Genomic DNA, 23,033 nt, shown 5'->3' with positions numbered 1-23,033 from the left:
AGCTTAGGCTCACACAGGCCAAACCGACCAAAATCTGGCCAAAAATCAGCCAGATGTCAATTGGGCAGGTTTACAAATCCAGTTGGGACTAAGAGCACATTAGCTTGTTGATGCGATTCTCTTTCCTGTATCCCATCAATGTTATCTGATATCCCAATTCAAGGTGGGCATATTGGGGAAAGGTCCAGTTGTTTTGTGACCTGTCCAAACAAGAGGTCAAGAGTCAGTAGCAGAAAGCGGGCCCATGTATGACCAACATTAGACTAGTAGCGTTTCTATAATATACATTTTGTTTTGTTTACTGCCTTGAGGTGTTTTAAAGAGGTTTCCTTTTTATAGTAGCAACTAAACACTGGCACACAAAGCAATTCCAGACATTTTGGCATCAAGGCATGTAATAATGTGGACAAAATGTTTGCAGTTGCTCTCCTTTTGTTGATTTGCAATCACTGATGTAGTCGCTTGTCAGGCAATTGGAACTTGTTGCATGCTGATGGCGCTATTAATCTCCTGGACAACAAAATGCTCATAATCATTTTGCCTGCCATTGGCCTCTGTTTCATTTAGCTAATGGTTCATGTGTTCATTTAAAGCTGTATTTTTTATCCATGGAGGCAAGATCTCACAGTAGAACAGGGGAACTGTCTGTAATTGTTTTTTGTTTAAAGCAAATTACTTAGTTTATGGCATGTGTGCACAGTTATTGCCAGAAACACTTATCGCTTCATTTTGGACCATTGTTAACATATTTTAAGGCTGATGGCACACCCATTAACTGCTGTAGTGAGTATCCTGGGGCTGAAAAGTCCTAGCACTACCAATATGTTTATGCCCAAGTGAATGTAAGGGATGGTTTTGGCCACTTTTCTGTAGGCTGAAATATGCTGGTGGCTGTCTACCATTATCTTAAAGGGGAACATAGTTTAAAACAACTTTCCAATATACATTAGTTGTAAAAATATGCAGCCTTTTCATGGTTTTTAATGTAATATTATGGTTTGGAACAGTTCCTTTATCCTGGCTCCCTGTTTTCCTGCTGATCTGGCTGACAACTTTGAGACTCAAATAAAATCTAAGTAGTCGACTTTTCTTAGCCTGCCTTCAGCCTGCACACTCCAAACCCCACAATTCCCTGCACATGTGATGTTGATAACGAAAGGAACATCACAATGCAATGCATTGTGGGTAATGTAGTTCCTGCATGCTGTCTGTGCGCAGTGGAGAAGTAGTTACAATTTGTAACATCAATGTTTTAGTCCCTCCTCCCCTGCCAGGATTTCAGATCATGCAGAAAGAGAAGAACTGCTTTGCAGCTGGATTTCAGCAAATATAAATTCTATTTATTCATACTTTTTGAACAATAATATTACAGTGATAGGTATATTAGGGGTTTCTGTGTTGTTTGGGGCTCTTTAAATTATTTTAGTTCGGAAGCTGGGCTTCACCTTTTAGCTGATTCCTGCTCTCTGTTACTAAAAACCGTTTTATACTATTTTTACATTTCATTTTTTTTTTCTGTGAAGAAACTTGTAGCTTTAGACAACAAGACATGGTCACGCCCAAGCTACCAGGTCATGTATATTAGCAATGGTACCATAAGTACCTTATATTGTAGTGTTTTGTTCTTTTTCTCGTAAGAAAACACTTTCCAATATGCATTAATGACATTTTTTCAAACGTTACTTGTGAATGAAATTACTATTGAAAGCAGTATCTCTCTGATGATTTTTTATTGTCTGGACTTCTGGATCTGATTCTTGACAGAATGTATCAGAAGCCAGCTTAGTAATAGATATGGAGGAGAACTGACTTCTGCATAAAGCAGAATACAGAAGTCGAAACTATTCATTCAAGTACAATTATATTTACAAATATCTATTAACATATTTAGGGGCACATTCATTAAAGTACGACGATCCGAATATGGTTTTTGCGTATTTTCTGCAATATTTTCGTGAATTTGCGCAACTTTTTCGTACAATTTTCGGACAATTTACGCGACAAGTTGTGCAACAAAATCGTATTTGTCGCAACGAGTACGAAAGTTTCGAATTCATTAAAGCTTCGTTATCATGACTTTCCTTGGCCCAGGTTCGGATCATATCACAATATTTTCGAACGACCACGATTCAAATTTTCGCGCAATTGACGCACATCAGAAATTATCGTGGTTAGTCTGAATTTTTTCCAATCGTGCTTTTAATTGCCAAAAATTCGAACTTTGAGAAATGTGCCCAAAATGTACATTGAAAGATTCTTAGAATCACATTTTCTTTCATTATTTCATTTTTGGGTGGATATACCCTTCAAGCAAAGAGAAGGTTGCTTAGCAGCTAATGGTTTTGGCTGATTTAATGGTGTTGATAAGGAAATCTTAGAACTCGGGCTGATAAACCTAATAAGACATTTTCCTTAAAAAAATTGTACTTTTTTCTACAGCAGAATCATCTTCAGTTGTTATTTATTAGATTCTGTGATGTGGTGCAGTTTATGTACAATTGGGACTGGGCGAGAGTTCTTGCTAAATTTTTTTTCTCCTTAAGAACTAAGGATTGAAAGGTGTGTTAGTGATTAAGACCATGTGAGCCAAGAGCAGAGCCAAGAATCACATGTAATGATGTATTGAGATAATTACACTGTACTGATAGCCTATCAGCTGTACTGTTTTACACTGGATATGTGCATGTATGTGTTTTGTCCTAAATTTGTATTGGTATTTAAGATTAGACCATGTAAGCCTTGATGTTTATATTTTGTCTAGCACAGTTTCCTTAATTGTGCCTGGGTCCTCTTGTACTTTACATTGTACATAAAGAATTTAAAATGTACAAGGAGGTGTCTGAGTGGGAAAGTGCTTTTTTGATAAGTAACGTCGCAAATGTATGTTAAATTAATGTCAAAAACCAAGAAGTTAATATTTGTATAGAGTGAACTGGTTTATTAGGTAAATATGAGTTCTGAACAGGAGTTGGTAAACACTAATAAAAAATACTTACCACGAATAAGGGAAAAGACAGACTGCTAATTGCAGCGGCAACAAGTTCCATATGGAAATGTACAAGTCGCTGCAACGGAAATATGCGTGCCAGGTGAAACTGCTATTGTCCTTGCTGTGGTGATTAGATGCCGCAAATGTTTTTAAAAACACACCCATTTGTCTTCATTCTAAGGAGACAGATAAAAAATGTCCTGGAAAAGGTAATTAATGAGCAAATAGCTGGCTAGAAGGATAGTGCCGCACGTGCAGACACATGGAGCAGATTTTGGCAAGTAGATAGGGCCAGACAGCCTCTTCATTGGGGAACTGCCTAAAGGTGGCCTGCAGGAAAGTTAGGATAGGATAGGATGTAGGGACACAGAGATCAAAATCCTATTATAATTATTGAAAGGGCTAATAAAAGCCCCCTGTGGCTCAACAAGGAAGAGCAAAGGCACCTTGCGTAGGTTCTGACAAACTGAGATCATGATGTCCCATATAGATTGTAAGCTCTATGGGGCAGGGACCTCCATCCTCTTATGTCTTTGACTCTTATCTTATTACAACTATCTTTTATTTATTTGTATTTATTGTAATACTTTGTATTTATTTATTATTATCTTAATAACCCCCTGTTTGTATTAATGTATTCTACTGTACAGCGCTGCAAGTAGCACTTTATAAATAAAGACATACATACATACATACATACATACATACATACACTTCAGACTGCTTAAATATTGTGCTACATACATAAATGTCCCTACAGACCCCAAAAGTTTGTTCTTCTACTCCTGCTGAAAGAATGTACATTAGGTATTTTAAGTATCCTAATCTAATTAAACAGAATACGAGCCTAACATATGTACCATCGTATTAGTATCCTGATATAAATAAACCGAATGTGAGATTAATATGTGTACCACTGAGGATAATCTGAAAATGGTAAAAGTAGATCGAGAAAGCTTTCACTTGTAACTTCTGTGTGTCACAAGCATTGAAAGCGGTGTGTCTCAAATAAGTATAGTTTCTAATTTATAGTCAAACTTTATATTAAAAAATATTTTTAAATGCATCTGGAGGGGGTGCATATGAGAAAGAAGTCCATGTAGTAAAGTGATAATGACCACAGTCAGTAATTTGCATTTGGTTTTCCTGCAACCACAAATCATCAGTCAGTCAGGCAGTCCTTACACTTAGCATGTATAATAGAATGTAACTTCATTTTGAAGGGTTTTTTTATATTATATTTTAATTGTTTATTATGGGAATGTACTGTTCTACTGTACAGCACTGCATGTGCAAATAGATCTAGATAAAAAGAAAAATACACACACATCGCAGCGCTGTACAGTAGAATACATTAATACAAACAGGGGGTATTAACATGATAAATAAAAAGTATTACAATAAACAGATAAATAAAAGATACAGTTGCAATAAGATAAGAGTCAAAGACACAAGAGGATGGAGGTCCCTGCCCCGTAGAGCTTACAATCTAGATGGGAGGGTAACTTACAGACACAAATAGGCAAATATAAGTGCTGTAGGTCACAGTGGGTGACATTACAATATAAGTGCTAGTTTCCAGGTCAGGTGCTGGGTAAGTGCTCCAGGGGTGATTCTAGCCCATTAGCTTCCCTGAGGCAATGCCACCCCCTGACACCCCTGAGCATGTTGAAGGGGGTCCAGGGGCTGCCACATTGCTAATGTAGAGACTGCAATTCTCTGCGCTAGATGAGCTGAATTTCTAGTTTAATAACCACCAAGAGTGGCTTTTTGCCACTCCTGCTAACTTGAGGGATGCTCCTGCCTGAGGCAAATTTCTCACAGGGCTGTGGAGTCGGAGTCGAGGAGTCGGAGTCGAGGAGTCGGAAAAAAATGAACCAAGTTTAAATGTCCCAATTCACAAACAGTCATAACTAATTACTTCTCTGCTATAAGAATAAAGCCCAATGCACGCAGTGCATAAACGAACATGTTAAGTGACCATGAAGCATGCTTTTCAATGACTGTAGGAATGTATAAAATACATTAGCACATTAAAAACAGAGGCGTCGGAGTCGTGGAGTCGGAAGTATCAGAAACTGAGGAGTCTGAGTCGGAGAATTTATCTACCGGCTCCACAGCCCTGGTTTCTCACCTTGCCTCATGGTAGGAACGCCCCTGAAAAAGCCTGGTGTAACAACTGGCACATTGACTTTGCAATATATTCATCTTTCTGACCAAGATAAGACCTGTGATATACCTGTATATACATACAAGCATATTTAAAGCAGCACTTGTGTGACACCGAGCTGCAAATTAAATCCAATAATCACAGGTTCTGCAAAGTTTTTCACTAAAAGGCTAAATAGGCTTGTGTGCCTAATTTGTATGCCCTTACAGCCCTCTCTCACTGTTAGGTTCTTATTCAGCTCTTCTACAGACAGCGCCCTCCTCATTATTTATCTGTTTGGATACTCCTTTTGTTGTATTTGGTGTCCAGGAAACTTCTTGCTTCATGGAGCATCTTTAATTAGAGGATAGAAGAAGGGACATCATTAGTGAGCAAATGCAGGGACTGACCAGATAAAGGAAGATTGGGTTTCACTCATTTATTTTCATAGTGCTGAGCTTTTCCATCATTCGTTAACCTCATGACCTGTGAATGATAGTTTTGGTCATTGATTTAGCTTCTCAGTGCTGTGTATTCCCAACACAGAACTTCATAGCAGTTTTCATAGAGCTGAGGTTGAAAATTTGACCATGTTTTTCAAAGCTCAGGTTTCCTGATGGACACTTGATAATTGTAATACATATATTAAATATGGCCTTTTTCAGATCTGTTCTCAGGCACCCTGAGCTTAAAACTAGTTACCATGAATGGATCTCAGAACTGCTGTGGAGTTTGTTTCCTTTGCAAAGATAAGGGCACTGGCCAAGCTTAATCGCCAGCTACCTTGAGCAACTAACCTTCCCAAAATATGTGTCCACTGGCAGTGGAAAGGTATATGTGTTGCTTCATTCTTCTGAAGTTTCCAACTTTGCGCAACTCCGGAATATGAAGCATATGACGCATATGCCTTTCCACTGACGATTCACTTTGTTGCCGGTGGAAAGGCATTTCAGGGAGATTAGTCGATCACAGTAACAGAGATTTAACTTCTTTGAATTGCTTTCAAACAATCTTGTAATATGTCCTGATAAGGAACAATTTAAACCCTAATTAAAGGGCAATCCAAGAGCTCAATTTCATTTTCTCTGTCCTTCTCCCTATCAGTAACCAAATAGATGGTGGGTGCTGTGATTTATAACTGGTATTTATTTTCGTCTGTGTCTGCCTCTCTTCTGCTGATATATATTATTGGCCTTTTTATTGCTATTTGTGATATATTTTTTGTTTTAAATAAGATCCTAACTGTACTGGTTTTAGCAAATTTTCTTTCCTTGTTGCTCTCGGGCTGTGCCAATATATGATTTTTTAGGAATGGTGTTTGCATAATTTGATTGTCGGCCACAGTAGTGTAGGTGTACCACAGGCGATAAACCCTCTTTTGTATTTTTTAATTGGTCCTCTAGTTTTAGTCTCATTTAAGTCTCTACTTATCATAAACTCTATATTCCCCTATATTTTTCTTGTAGTAATGATTTTCTGTTTGTTTCACAGGACGACATTGAAAGTTGTGGTTCCAGTTCAACAAATCGCAGCACTACTGAGAGTGCCAAATCCCCAGTTAAGCCTCGGAAGGTCCAGCAGGCAGCTCCTACCGATCCCGATTTGCCACCAGGTCTGGTAGAGAAACATTTTTTAAGGCATTGTAACACCTATTTCTTACACTATTTACATTTATAATAACTTGGTATAGTTGCACGATACCATTTGAATTTCAAATACAAAATAGTCTATCATTATTTGCCTATATAGGCTTTTGTGGGAATCAAGGTGGCAGACATTATAGGCTGACAGTCACTAATTTGACACTGGTGAGAGAGACTGTGGGCTAAGTTAATTTGCCGACACAGAAATGGGAAACAAATAACATCCCTTTCCGTAATGGATTAGCAAGTTTTCCACTGTGTCTTTGGGCCCTTTGATTTCTTTGTCACAAGCTGTGCCAAATTAGGTGATATTTTCATCTGTTTCTCACAGTTTAACTGTTTCTTCCCTTTGCGAGCATCTCATTTTTCATTTGGTCCAGTTCATTGCTTTTGGTAACCCTCAGTAGGCTGACACAAGGGCAAAAGTGCAGACACGGTTACTGAAAGGGTCACAGAAGGTTGGATAACTGTAAGTGGGATGTCTTCCTACTGACAGCTCTCACACCATCCTACATTCCATCATGCCTCCTCCCTTCTCTTCCAGATGATGTTTATTGTGCTCCAGCTCTGCCCTAACAGCTTGACCATGATGAAATCATAGAGATATGTGTGCAAAATAGGTCCTTTGGGAAGTTCTGTTATCCACAGCTGATGTATTGATGACCTTTTTTGTACAATATTGCAGTGAACTATAGTGCTTTATATAGTTAAGCCATACATATTAGATGAACATGAATATCCTACCGGTTTCATACAGCTCAGTAAATGCTGGTGTAATGGAACTTTTATGATGTGGCATGCAGTTGCTGCCAAAGCCCATTAAAGTGACACTGTAACCTTTTATTTATGTTCTGTAAGTTTGATTTATTATTTAACATACAACATATACATATATATATAAACAAAATATGTAAATGTTTATGAGGGGGATGAGCTTGCCTACACAGTAGATTAGCTGTCCTTGTAAAAACAATAGCTGTGTATCTCTTATCTTTATTCGCCTACCTTTGGGATAATGGCAAACAGAGTGCTTAACACTGAATGCCACATTTTTAGGCACTCAAAATGCAGTGTTCATAGTGATTGCTGAAAGCATTTCCCGCAGTCTTCCCAAGAAACTGATGTTTATGTGACCCTAAACTTTAGTAAATTTGCCACTTGCCATGATTCCCACAAATCATTGCAGAAACCCGCAATTGCATCAATTTTCCAATTCAGTTTTTTTTTAACCTTGGTTAGTTGAAATGTATTATTGTAAAAAATGTGAAACTTCAAAAGTAAAATGATGCTATCTAAAACATGCTGAGATGCCATAGAAGCAAATGGGAAGCGGATCTTCGGCATTCACACATGTTGATGTTTGAATTTTATTCTGTGATTATTCCACCATTCATGATTTTGCAGACCTTTTAAAATGGAGTGGAAAATGCCTAATACTTGAAAATTTAAAATTTCCCCATAGTGTCATCTTTGCTGATGAAAAATAAAAACCTAACGTGAGTGAAACGGTTCTTCTCTGTGAATCTGACCTATTTGTTCACTATATTACTTCAATGGGTGCCTATTTTGTGAATTAGATTGTAAGCTTCATTGAAGCAGTCAATGATGTAAATGATGATTAAACTCTCAAAAGCGCTGCCTAACATTGGTGCTTTAAGGGATAGCAATAATAATGTAAATAAATATTTAGATTAGAAACTTTCTTTTTTCACATCCTTAATCTCTCTGCATCATATCTTTGTCAGCTTCATGTCCCTCAGTAGAAATGACGTGCAGTGTAGCAGACATTTACAAGCCGAACAGGGAAACAGAAAGCCAGCTGCAGGGACCAGTCTTGCTAATAAATTTTCTTTCTGCCTCTTTCCCACCCCTTGCAATAGTCTTCCATCGGGGTTAAAAATGAAAATAAATGGGAAAGAGTTGGAAAATAAAACACACAGCACTTCCTAAATCACAGTTAATGTTTTGGACAGGGATTGTTATAATTATACTAAAGTCAAACTTATACTGTTTGCAAGTAGTGATAAGCAGGCGTAGGAACCCCCCCCCCCTTTTTTTTTACCGACACTAGGGTGTCCCAAAAGACATTTTTTTTGGCATAAAAAAATTGTAGCGTTGTAAAAGTAACCCTATCCCACGTTGATTTTCATTAACCAAACTGCCTGTTAATCTAACTTTCATTTTTTCATCTGCGTTCTAAATGTAAAGTTTGAGCAAAATAATTGGGTATATGGTATAGGTATGGTAATTTAGTTTTCTTGTTTAGAATAAAGCTGCAGGTTATCTAACCATTCGTAGGCATAGAGATGTGTTTGTTTGACCAGGTCACCAAATGAGCTGAGTTTTGACCAGTTAATCCAACCAAGCAGGTAAAGCTGGCTATACACGCACCGATAATATCGTACGAAACCTAGTTTCGTACGATATTCGGTGCGTGTATGGCAAGTCGGTGAGTCGACCGATATCAAAGGAGGCTGCTGATATCAGTCGACTCGCCGATCGGGCCAGTTAAGAGATTTTGATCGGGCGCCATAGAAGGCGCTAGAGCAAAATCTGCCGTCAGGGCTGAATCGGCAGAAGGAGGTAGAAATCCTATTGTTTCTACCTCCTTATCTGCCGTTTCAGTCCTGAACAGTTAGTGGCAGATTGTACGATCTTTCGAAAGATCTAAAATCGCCACGTGTGTGGCCACCTTTAGGCATATCAAGCAGTTTTGCTCATGATGAACTGTCAGCCATAAAACACAACTACGAACCTATGAGATCTGATCTGCAGCCTTACTTAGCTATGTATTTCAATAAATTACAGATATTTTCCCCAAAGACCATACATGGCAGTGTGGTGGTGATCTAAACAAGTCAAAATAAATATAGATCAGGCGTCATTTAAAGTTCTGTAAATTTCTCGCAGTTATTACATTTTATCATTCCAAATAAGGCACATATTTTAAACAATCTAATAAAATGAAGCTGTTTAAATTTATTTTAAAAGTGCTTTATTTTAGGATAGGTATGACTGTCGATAATGATCCTTCATTCCCTTTTTGTAAAACATCAAACTTTAACATTAAGTAATATTGGGCCAGATTTAATTTAATATGAGCAATGTATCGCCTAATTCCATTCCAGATTTCCACATAGACTTTTATTTAGTGATAAACCATGAGATAAGTTTTCTCGTCAAATTGAATCTGGCCCATTATGTTTTTGTTTTGTTTGGAGGAATTCATCTCCTAGTGCTTAGATTACTTTTACTGGGATATAATAGCAGTCCTGCTTTGCTTTATGGTGGCATTCCATCTTGTCTCAATGCTAATGTCCCACAAGATAAAGCAGGATCAAGTATCGTCTATTTGTGTGGCTCATTAACAGTTACTTTACTCTGGGTGATTTAATTCTGTAATATGTAGATATAATTGGGCACAAACCATGGTGCTGTAGATTCTCTTTTTCCCTTCTGCTCTTTGATCTATTTTAAGTGTCTGTTTAAATTGAATTTTTAATAATTTGCATCTATTTCTAAAAATATTATGTTCATAAATATGTGTTATCTAAGGCTCATGGCACACTGGACATATTTTCCAACATATTTTGCCTGAGTCTCAGCTTTCAGAAGGAGCCAGCACTGCACAATGGAACTGCTTTCAGATAACCTATTGTTTCTCCCAGTCCAATGTAACTGGAGGAGTCCCAAGCCGGACTTGGATTTCTTACTATTGAGTGCTATTCTGAGACCTACTGGGAGCTGCTATCTTGCTCCCTTCCCATTGTTCTGCTGATTGGCTGCTGGGGGGGGGGGAGTGATATTACTCCAACTTGCAGCTCAGCAGTAAAGTGTGACTGAAGTTTATCAGAGCAAAGCTGTTGCGCCCCTGAAAAAAACAAACTGTTTTTGAAAACAGATTTCAATGCAGGATTCTGCTGGAGAAGCTCTATTAACTGATGCATTTTTAAATAAACGTGTTTTCTCATGAAAGTATTCCTTTAACTAAAAAAATCCCAAATACAGGGTAAAAAAGAATAATTTTACTTTTTTTTTTTTTTGCAGGTTATGTACAAAGCTTGATTAGACGTGTTGTCAATAATGTCAACATAGTGGTCAACAATCTTATCTTAAAGTATGTGGAAGATGACATAGTTCTTTCGGTCAATATTACTTGTGCTGAGTGCTACACTGTGGATGAGTTCTGGGACAGAGCATTCATGGACATCTCTGGTAAGTGCATTGTAATGACTGCTTAGTAGTAGAACCTTAAGTGTTGCTGGGAAAATGAACCATTTACCTAATAAATACAGTTTTCTTCGAAATGCATTCTACCGTAACCCTCGGAATGGATACTTAACCAACTGATTTTATATTGTGTATATATACATGTATATAATCATATTTTTTATCATTAATTGGCCTATTAAAGAATCTTACCGATCTGGAAAATATATAGATATATATATATATATATATATCAGTACATGTTGCACCTTTACATCTTTACTCTTTAGCCACCATTTTATTATGATATCACTTGCAGCACAGCAGTAAAGTGTGTCTGAAGTTTATCAGAGCACAGGTCACATGGCTGTGGCACCCCTGAAAAAAACAAACTGTTTTTGAAAAAAACGTGTTTTCCATTACAGTATTCCTTTAAAATAAAGATATAATACATTTTGTGTTTAGGAATACCTAATGGCACATACTTCCACAAAAATTATATTTTTATGAAAATGGTTTATTTAGCAGGGTTTCACATATGGGCAATATATCTTTGATAGGGTCCTACATTGTTTGGTGATGACGTTTTCCTTTAACTGTTAAACAGTAGAATGTATACATGTAATACTTGATTACAGCTCTTTGTGGGATTAGGAGTATTTACTTCTTATATGCACCAGGGACAAGAAAGGGTGGGGTCATTATACACATCTTGTTATCTTTGGTGATTCCTTGGGAAAAAAGGGCATGGTTGGAAAGCTGCTGTTAATCCTGAAATATGCATCATAACTTGACAATAATATGTATAAAGTTATTTTGCTGTGTTAGTTTGTGTAGAAGGATCAAAAACAACTTTTTGTGTAAAGTACTTGGATTTGTGCATATCTTGATTTCTCAAAACCAATAGGCTGCAGGTATTTTGTGGGGGCTTTGGGAGATAAAATAACTTGTCTATAGTTGCTTCTAAATCCTTTTCAACATCATTGCTCTATTGTTATTCTTTAGTTATATACAATATTTTCTTATTTTTAGAGAATAATTTGGCCAGAACACTGCTTGTATTTTGCACTTATTGTTAACCCAGTTTCATTTTACATTGATGTGTTTCAGCAACTGAACTAGTGCTTAGAAAAGTCATTAATTTTTCGGATTGTACGGTTTGCCTTGACAAGAGGAATGCCAGCGGAAAGATTGAATTTTACCAGGACCCACTGCTGTACAAATGTTCTTTCCGTACCCGCCTGCACTTTACATATGACAGCCTTAACTCTAAAATGCCGTCTGTGATAAAGGTAACTTCAGACCTGTCTCTTGTGATATAGCGCATGACTGTCAAGCATTTCAGTAACATAATGTAATTATTTTACTCCCCCAACACCCTTCAAGAAAAGGAAGTATAAATTATTTGAAAGAAATGCTTGTTAAAGAAATGCAGCGTGTTTTTCATATATGAACAGTTACTAAAAATCTGCCATTATTAATCACAAGTTTGCAAAACTGCTAAAGGAAAAAAAAAAAAGTCACCAATACAGTTCTGTAATTATTGATACACTATAAGCATTCATTTAAGCTTGCCAAACAAGTGGTTCTTTGCTTCATTTTGGCCCCTACTTGGTCTTCCAAATTTGGTTGGTCCCGACGATTTGCCCCTGGGAGCCAGATGCATTTCTTCCAGACAAAGTTTTGCTACTGATTTATAAATGATAGAATGATTAGACACCCCTCCATACTTCAACCACTGAGATGCCAACTCAGTCATAAGTGATCAAGTCTATTACTTTATTTTCTAACCAGTTCTTGAGTTCAGTCCACCCTTGCTACAGATTTACCCAGATGTGTATTACATTTGAGTTTAACCGTGCATGTTCTTGGCCCACAGTCCTAGTCATACAGTCTGGTCACATATATATTGTTGACCACATAAAAAAACCAAAACAACTGTTTGAGTTGCCATGAATATGTCTAGAGCGTGTTCAGATTTTTTGGTTTCTAATACATGACTGTTGATATCTTACCACCCAGATACACACCATGGTCGATAGCTTGAAGCTTTCCCTTACTGATCAGCAGCTCCCTATGTTTATACGTATAATGCAGTTGGGGATTGCCCTGTACTATGGGGAAATTGGAAACACAAAAGATGGAGAACCTGACAATCCCCTCAACCCAACTAAGGATACAATAGTGTCTGGTAAGTGTAATTCATATTGTACAGGTATCGGACCCCTTATCTGGAAACCCATTATCCAGAAAGTTCTAAATTATGGAAAGGCCATCTCATGTAGACTCCATTTTAATCACATAATTTACATTTTTAAAAATGATTTCCTTTTTCTGTAATAATAAAACAGTACCTTGTACTTGATCCGAACTAAGATATAATTAATCCTTATTGGAGCTAAAACAATCCTGTTGGGTTTAATTACTGTTTAAATAATTTTTTTAGCAGAATTAAGGTAGGAGATCCGAATTACAGAAGGACCCCTTATCCAAAAAAACCCAGGTCCTGAGCATTCTGGATAACAGGTCCCATACTTGTATATATGATTATATTAAAAAGTTCCTTATTCTCGTTAAAGAAAGCAATCCCATTTCAGTTTTCCTCTTTAAAAGTGTTTAAAACCACTTACAAATTATTAGTCCAGGGCAGGAATTTCCCAAGAACCCCATTATGTCGGGCATATTGCAAATGGCTTACTTTAAACTTCTCCAGTAGAACTGGCTTGTTCCTTTTTGTAAGGAACTATTAGATTGTGAAATGTCAGATTCACAGATCCAAATAAACCATAGTTTTAAGATCCATAAAAAAATCATTCTTGGTGGATGTGACCTATGACCTGTAAGACACAAACAAGAGGACCAGTTTGTCAGATTAGATTTTATCTACCAGACACCTGATCACAACGAATACAAATGTTCCTACCTATTTGGTTTTGTCCCTGTTGAAATGTGAATGCGAACAACTGAATGGGATTCAACGGGTGTTGAGAGAATTTCTTGTAGATTAGAATCTTAAACTATGTCCCAATAGGTTGACATGGTGGAAGAACTTGATAACTTTTACACAGGTGGCTGACAGCAAACAGAGTAGACACACATCTTGACACTTGTGCAAGTTTTTCTTCTATTTTTCTTCTCTAACTATAGTGCATAATCCTGTTTCTCAATGCTCATGTAACACCCTCCATTTGCAAAACCATCAACTTGTCTAGTTTCACCCATTAGCTACCTATTTGTCTTAATCATACAGTCCACCATTCTACACAGCACAAGTTATTCAAATGAATTGCTTGGGAACCCAGCGGAGTACTTTGCTTCACTTTCCTCTCATGTTCTTTCTGTACATTTTTTAGGACTTAAAGGAGAAGGAAAAGCTAATAGAGGGTTAATCTCAAGCTGCAGGCATACCTTAAGTTCTTTCAATAGTGCTCTTAAGTCTCCCCATATTTGCCCATTCAGATCATCAGAAGCCTTAAAGGAAACAAAAACGCTGAGCTCTGTAAACAAAATTCCCATAATGCCTCACTCCTGCACCAAGACCAAGACCCCTGTACATGTACAGTTTGTAAGACTATGAGGAAGCTTCCTGCTGTATGGCTCAGATCACGCATTCCTAAGATGAGGGAGTTCTTAGCATTCTTATGGGAGAGAGGAGAGAGCTGCACAGACTCTGGCACAGGAAGAAAAAAAAAAAAGAGACAAGAAATCCTGTTTCTTTTGTTTTGATTATGGCTGTATTTACATAGACCTTTCTGATAAAGCTTGCTTAGTTTTTACCTTTCCTTCTCCTTTAAACCAACCTCAAATGCTTTTAATTTTATCTAAAAATACATTGTCATTTATAAGGTACAGTGCAATGCGCAAAGTGCAGTTTTAGCTGCGAATCACCACATTTTTTACATACAATAAGGTGTTTTCACCCATAATTCCAACCTAAGTGTTGACGCAAGGCGACTCGGTTGCTGCTGCTTTAAGGCTGATGCCACACGTGGCGTTTTTACGCTGCGTTTTTTCTCAGCCTAAAAACGCCGCACAAGCCACACATGGCGTTTTTCAGCCTAGAACTGGTGACGTAAGCAAATCCCGTTGCCATGGTGCTAATTGTGTGAAATAGCAAAAAACGCTGCGTATTTCTGCTAGGTCTGGCAGCTGCCTTTGCGTATACATAGGAATAGCTTGCTTTGCAAGTACTGGCGTATTTCAGCCTACGCTTGAAAAATCCGTGCTAAGGCGTTTTCTAGCGTATTTACGCTTTGTGTGGTTTGCTTCACGTCTTTTCAAGTTATTTCTATGGATGATGATATCAGGCGTTTTTCAGCCGCCGAGAGAATTAGAAAATACGCAGCGTAAAAACGCCACGTGTGGCATCAGCCTAAAATACAAGTAATGTGTGTGCGCTTTGCTGCCAATCAGACACAGCTGCATAGAAAATCTTTGGTAATGGAATTCAATTTAGCTACAAGCATGCTGCGTTTATTGATGCAGGCCATTGTTAAACTCTTGAAGGTGGCGTTAGCTCCAGGGAAGTCCTGCGTCAATTAGCACACAGTGTGTGATTCGCCAGAAAAGTTGGCATGGGCCCAGTGGCAAAACACACATATATGTGCAAGGAGCAGCTTCTATGTGCAACTGCCATTTTCTGTATGAGCCCTATAGATGGTCACATGTATGTGCACAGTCCAAGATTTCGATGTAGTTGGGCAACTATTCAGTATTACAGAAAGGTCTACCTGTATTCAAAGTATTAAAAAAAAAATAAGTACTAGGGCTGACTGTTGAATTGGATCTATTATTATTAACATTATTATTAACATTTATTTATAATGCGACAACATATTGCTCAGCGCTGTACAAAAAGTGGGTTTCATACATTGGACATACAGAGTAACATATAAAGCAATCAATAACCGATACAAGAGGTGAAGAGAGTCCTGCCCAAAAGAGATTACAATCTACAAGTCCTATAATAGGGAAGGACACAGTCAGAATAAGCCCCATGGCCAGATAAGGGCCCCTAAACTCTTTGGTGCTCTACAGGGGGCAGAAAATGTAGCCCCATACTAATATCTGAGGCTGATCCACTCTGATTTTGAGGAACAATAGGGAAGTTTGTGTAGGACATGACTATTTAAAATACATTTTTTGTGTCATAAGCCTAAATTATTTAGGCATGGCTCATTGAGGACACATTCGGATTTAAAAATAACTCGTATACAGGATCAGTAACTTCACCAAACTACAGTCAATCAGCTGTTCTTGTTGCAGTCTATGAAAAATACCTCTGCTGTGGGAAGCAACATATTGGTTATATTGTCGTGTTGTAGTAAAGTGGCATTCCATGCACTTAAGAAGCTGTGCTTTCATAGTTTTTGGGAAAATAAAGCTCAACTCTACTCCTAAGTGAGGTATATTTTTCCTGCAATTTTCACATCAATCCTCACTTTGCATTTTTGCTTAAAAATGTAATTCATCCACATAATGTATTCCCTGTAACATCTGGGTCCCAGTTATGTTGTCCCAATTCTTTTGGATAGCGCTCCATCTGCCTCTCCATTTTCCCATCAATTGATTTAGAAAAAAAAAAAATCTTCAAAGTGCTGTGTTGCAGACAGTCACAGTAGATTATAGTGCAGAAAAAAGGAAAACATTAAAAGCTTATTTTTATTGGTTGTCAATTGATTGTTTCCAAATTTTTTCCAGAAATGTTTCTTTGTAAACCCACAATCAGAGACGACTTCTCAACAGAAGGGCTCTGAGGTCATAGAAATTAGACGACTTTGATGTAAAGGGGGTTGGTGGAAAGAGTTATTTTTCTGACGTCACTACTGTTGAGTTGGGGAAATATCTTCTGGCTTGTGCCCTTTTTGAAGTGGCAGTAAAAGAGTAGTTGGTTTATTTATTAAAGCATTATTAATATTAAAGCGATACTACTGCCTGAATAAAAAGTGTTCATTTACCTGAAACCAATGTGTAATGTTGTTTTAATTTGTATAGATTTGGAGAATGTTTTACTTTACTGCTGTAAAGGTTATTTTCATGTTTGCATAAAGGAACTCATTTTGTTGTTCTATTATGTCCCTTCTAGCAGGGTTGTAATCAGTGGGGACAGGTGAGGAGTCCTTTCAGGGGCCCATTCAATGAAGAGGGCCCAGATGGTCAGTAAAGGTGTGGAAGTTCCTTTGAAATGGTTAGGGTCTGGGGTATTGGGTGGGATTTTGATTCATTGCTGCAATTCTGGGTTTGAGATAAACTGTTATGACCAAAACCAAAAGATGAATCAGTTATTGTTCACCGAAATGGCTAACTTTAATACAGTTGTGGCTAATGTAGCAGTGAGAGTGGCAGAGATATGGAGGATTAGCTGAGACAAAGTAAATAAATTAATTGAAAGTTTTTGTTATTTTCTGTCTGAGACAAACAGAAAATAACAAAAAATTAAGCTAGCTAAACATTCCCATATTTGGTTGTACACTTATGCCAATTATGACCATACTTCCAGAATATCTGGACATAAATGAAGACATACTGGGTCTCAGATGATCTGAGCAATTTAAAAATTGAATCTGTTGATGGACCATATCAAGAAGACATAGTGACTTCCTGAAGGTCCAGTCATTTGGGCTGCTGGTCTGAGTGAATAGAACAATGTGAAGTCTGCACACTGTGTACATCTTTGGCTACTTGTTCAGTATTTGTCCATTCGATCTGCTGGTCAATTGATTGGATACCATGGAAGAACAGCCAGTGTATGGGCCAACATTGAAGCATGTGCAAGTAAAGTACTGGTACTGATGATATTCTATTATTATAAAAGTGGATGTACATGTGTGTTTATAAGAATAAATATACCCTTGGGCAATAATATAGAGGTAAAATAGTAATCCATTAAATGTAGCAAGGCCATTTTATAAAGCTAAATTATATTGTGTTAAAATATTTAGCAATATTAAGTGAATATTAAGTAATTTTCAGAGGACTTTATCGTAATATGTATTATGATTAGTAATTCTTTATAATTATGAGAAGTGTATTTGTAGGTTATTATGTGGCTTTGATCTTCTGCAGGGGCCACGCTGGTGACAAAGCTAGGCTACAGGATGAGCACTAAATGGAGCATTATTATAGATTCAAATAGTTTTGTAGATTTTAGAGGCCTTTTTTGTTAAAACCTCCAGCAGCAGAGGATTTGTTTAAAAAAAAAAAAAAAAAAAAATAGAAGAAAGATACGTGTAACCGAAGTTTTATTTTTGTTCACACCCATGAGCTCATAGCTAACAGCTGTGTTTCTCCAAACCTTCCTTCCTTATGGCAATAACTGGGTTCATAATATGTGTTTATGTAGATTTAATTCTAGCCCATATATTTGCACATATTTTGTTTTAGCCATCTGCCAGGAATATACTGTGAATTGTAGTTTGTAAACAGCAGGGTCAACATAGTGGCCTATCCACTTGCAGCAGCTGGATGGATAGGCAAATCAGTATGCAGTATGCATGTATGGCTTGCGTAAGGCTACATGCCCTTCGCTTCTGGTATGCTGTTCTTAAAAGCATGTCTATTATGTCAGGTATCAACTTTGTATTTTTTCAAATGTTGTAATGGGGACATAGGGTATGTTGTACTCTTTTTTTTTTCTTGGAAATTCTTCCTGTAAAACTATGGTCTTTCATTTTATCCTTTTTGTAATTGTAACAGTAGAGAGGAAAGGGTGCCACATAAAAACAAAAAATAATAACAAAACACACTTGACTCTTTGTCCTTGGCCACTAGTTTATTTAAGAAAAAAAAACCTCAAATCGAATAGTCAAAAAAAAAGTTGCACACTAGCGAGAATCACAATGTTTTATTCATTTTTAATGAGGCTGAAAAACTTGTACTGGGAAAATAAACGCAGCTCTTATAGAATCAGTGTCAGACTGGCCAACCAGGATACCAGGAAAACTCCTTGTGGGCCCTCCTGCTCCTAACCATTTTGCCTGCTTCATGGTCATTCCCTATTTCTGAATAGGAACAAAGAGGAGAAATAGATGAAAGGATAGATGTTAACATGTAAATAAAAGAGACTTGGAGAATAAATTGGTTGAGTGAGGAAAGAAGGGAAAATAGTTTGGAGAGTGGGCCCATAGTCTAAGGTTTTCTGGTGGGCCCCTGGGGTCCCAGTCCGACTACTATTCTACTACACTGTTGTCTATTCAGAAAAATTAGCTTTAGCTGACATTTGGGGTAATAATGCTAATGACAGGAAAAAAATTGCATTGTATAGAATTCTTATATACTCCAGTTACTGAATTAATATATCACAGCTTGTAATATAGATTATGGTTACTAGCACCCATATCTTTATTACACAAGTTTTCTAAAATACCCCTATCAAGGGCCTCTCCTGCAGTGCTTAAACTTTATTTACATGAGTCTTACTTAAGCTTGCAAGGTGGTAAATATGGGAATCCAACACTATCTTCCCTGATGAGAGACCTGCACCATACTTAGTGACATACATTACACATTTCATTGCTAATGGTTTACATTCTTTTTGTACATCAAATACTCTAGGTCAGACTAGTCTATCTGGGTCTGTTCAGCTGTTCTTAGACTATCCTGTGGCTGTCTAGGGATGCTGGGAATTGTATATCATTAACAGCTGGAGAGCTACAAGTCAGCAATACTTCATCTAGACAGAGTTTTAGTTGGGTCGTCTCTTTGAGGACTTTGAGTGCTGTTCCAAGTCAAACACGTTGGAGTTGAACTTGATGCCCTTTGGTCAGGTCATGCCGTTTTAGAATTAAATGAATCCCAGTTTGAGGCCTTGCAGAGTTCCTCGGCCTCTAAATGCGATACATGTCTATTCATTTTCTTTTTTCATTGTGACAAATGTTTTTTTTTTCCTTGTGATTTTCAAATGTTTCCTGTTATAACAGTGAACAAAGCTATGTCCCAGTGGGCAACTTCTGTTTCTGTCCGGTTTGGCCTTCAGTGTTATATATCAGTGTTTTCAGCATGCAGCTTTCCAGTGAAACAAGTACAAATGTGTTCTAGCGACCTGTGAACAGATCCACAGTGTGCAAGAACATTCATTCCCATACTTGTGAACATGCTTACTATGATGATCACCATGAACTTTTCATCACTGTTAAACTAGAAAGAGGAATCGTAACATTATTTTAACATCATATTTAATTACATGGAATTCAGATCAGGCCTTTTGAATTCTGAACATTTCTAAACCTACAGATGTCAAGATAATTAAATAGAGATCAGTTACTTTTTACCTGTAAAGTAAAGCAAGATTTTATTTTAGGTAGAATTAAACTGATTTATTGTCCTCAACCTCTTGGAAGTACAGCAGGAATAGTCGCTGAATTAATTTACTTGCATCAATAAAGGGCATTCTACTCTGGAAAAAGTTAACTTTGTCTTTAATAACTCTTTTGAAAGTGCTCTTTTTTTATATTAATTTCTGATGTTTGTTTTTAGGAGGTGAAGAGGAGCTAGGTGTAGGAATTCAATACCCATCCCAAGAACTCTATCCTATGCAAGACGATGATGAACAGCAAGGTTGGGTATCATGGGCATGGTCTTTTGTGCCGGCTATTGTCAGCTATGGAAATGAAGAAGAAGGAGAATTTGGAAATGCTGGGTTGGAAGATAACACTATGCTTCAAGGTCCAAAATCCCACCTATCTAAAGACCCAGTCATCTCTATGGGGTTCTATTGCACCAAGGCCACTATTACTCTCAAGGTAAATGTTTTCATCTTTACCTATAATGTGTTGTTTTTTTCCTTTTTTCTTTTTCTTTACATAGGTCAGCAAATACCAGAGATTCTCTTTGCAATAAATGTACAGTGAAGGAAATAATTATTTGACCCCTCACTGATTTTGTAAGTTTGTCCAATGACAAAGAAATGAAAAGTCTCAGAACAGTATCATTTCAATGGTAGGTTTATTTTAACAGTGGCAGATAGCACATCAAAAGGAAAATCGAAAAAATAACTTTAAATAAAAGATAGCAACTGATTTGCATTTCATTGAGTGAAATAAGTTTTTGAACCCCTACCAACCATTAAGAGTTCTGGCTCCCACAGAGTGGTTAGACACTTCTACTCAATTAGTCAACCTCATTAAGGACACCTGTCTTAACTAGTCACCTGTATAAAAGACACCTGTCCACAGAATCAATCAATCAAGCAGACTCCAAACTCTCCAACATGGGAAAGACCAAAGAGCTGTCCAAGGATGTCAGAGACAAAATTGTAGACCTGCACAAGGCTGGAATGGGCTACAAAACCATTAGCAAGATGCTGGGAGAGAAGGTGACAACTGTTGGTGCGATTGTTCGAAAATGGAAGGAGCACAAAATGACCATCAATCGACCTCGCTCTGGGGCTCCACGCAAGATCTCACCTCGTGGGGTGTCAATGATTCTGAGAAAGGTGAAAAAGCATCCTAGAACTACACGGGAGGAGTTAGTTAATGACCTCAAATTAGCAGGGACCACAGTCACCAAGAAAACCATTGGAAACACATTACACCGCAATGGATTAAAATCCTGCAGGGCTCGCAAGGTCCCCCTGCTTAAGAAGGCACATGTGCAGACCCGTCTGAAGTTTGCCAATGAACACCTGAATGATTCTGTGAGTGACTGGGAGAAGGTGCTGTGGTCTGATGAGACCAAAATAGAGCTCTTTGGCATTAACTCAACTCGCTGTGTTTGGAGGAAGAAACATGCTGCCTATGACCCCCAAAACACCGTCCCCACCGTCACGCATGGGGGTGGAAACATTTTGCTTTGGGGGTGTTTTTCTGCTAAGGGCACAGGACAACTTATTCGCATTAACGGGAAAATGGACGGAGCCATGTATCGTGAAATCCTGAACGACAACCTCCTTCCCTCTGCCAGGAAACTGAAAATGGGTCGTGGATGGGTGTTCCAGCACGACAATGACCCAAAACATACAGCAAAGGCAACAAAGGAGTGGCTCAAGAAGAAGCACATTAAGGTCATGGAGTGGCCTAGTCAGTCTCCGGACCTTAATCCAATAGAAAACCTATGGAGGGAGCTCAAGCTCAGAGTTGCACAGAGACAGCCTCGAAACCTTTGGGATTTAGAGATGATCTGCAAAGAGGAGTGGACCAACATTCCTCCTAAAATGTGCGCAAACTTGGTCATCAATTACAAGAAACGTTTGACCTCTGTGCTTGCAAACAAGGGTTTTTCCACTAAGTATTAAGTCTTTTTTTGTTAGAGGGTTCAAAAACTTATTTCACTCAATGAAATGCAAATCAGTTGCTATCTTTTATTTAAAGTTATTTTTTCGATTTTCCTTTTGATGTGCTATCTGCCACTGTTAAAATAAACCTACCATTGAAATGATACTGTTCTGAGACTTTTCATTTCTTTGTCATTGGACAAACTTACAAAATCAGTGAGGGGTCAAATAATTATTTCCTCCACTGTATACATGAAACTCATAAGCTTCATTAGCTCAAGTGTGAAACAATAGCTTGGTTACCCTAAGAGTTTTAGCTATCTACAATTTGAAACACCATATAGTTACATAGTTACATAGTTACATAGGGTTGAAAAAAGACCTGTGTCCATCAAGTTCAACCCATCCAAGTAAACCCAGCACACCTAACCCACACCTACCAATCTATACTCACATACATAAACTATAAATACAACCACTAGTACTAACTGTAGATATTAGTATCACAATAGCCTTGGATATTCTGATTGATCAAGAACTCATCCAGGCCCCTCTTAAAGGCATTAACAGAATCTGCCATTACCACATCACTAGGAAGGGCATTCCATAACCTCACTGCCCTCACCGTGAAAAACCACCTACGCTGCTTCAAATGGAAGCTCCGTTCCTCTAATCTAAAGGGGTGACCTCTGGTGCGTTGATTGTTTTTATGGGAAAAAAGAACATCCCCCAACTGCCTATAATCCCCTCTAATGTACTTGTACAGAGTAATCATGTCCCCTCGCAAGCGCCTCTTTTCCAGAGAAAACAACCCCAACCTCGACAGTCTAACCT

At 37.8% G+C, this 23,033-nt stretch overlaps 1 protein-coding gene across 3 annotated transcripts in view; it reads left to right on the top strand.

Annotated features, from left to right (window-relative positions):
• The window catches only part of vps13b (vacuolar protein sorting 13 homolog B), a 508,026-nt gene that overhangs the window by 34,465 nt on the left and 450,528 nt on the right, over positions 1-23,033 (top strand). For all 3 annotated transcript variants that reach the window (XM_002934409.5, XM_012965216.3, XM_012965217.3), the window contains exons 4-8: positions 6,630-6,750; positions 10,829-10,996; positions 12,101-12,282; positions 13,013-13,181; positions 20,465-20,730. In XM_002934409.5, coding sequence (XP_002934455.3) covers positions 6,630-6,750; positions 10,829-10,996; positions 12,101-12,282; positions 13,013-13,181; positions 20,465-20,730 — 906 coding nt within the window. The remainder of the gene's footprint in view (positions 1-6,629; positions 6,751-10,828; positions 10,997-12,100; positions 12,283-13,012; positions 13,182-20,464; positions 20,731-23,033) is intronic.

The sequence above is a fragment of the Xenopus tropicalis genome, chromosome 6, assembly GCF_000004195.4.
Source record: "Xenopus tropicalis strain Nigerian chromosome 6, UCB_Xtro_10.0, whole genome shotgun sequence".
NCBI lineage: Eukaryota > Metazoa > Chordata > Amphibia > Anura > Pipidae > Xenopus > Xenopus tropicalis.
The sequence above is the reverse complement of the archived record's forward strand: the minus strand, read 5'-3'. Positions and strand labels throughout refer to the sequence as shown.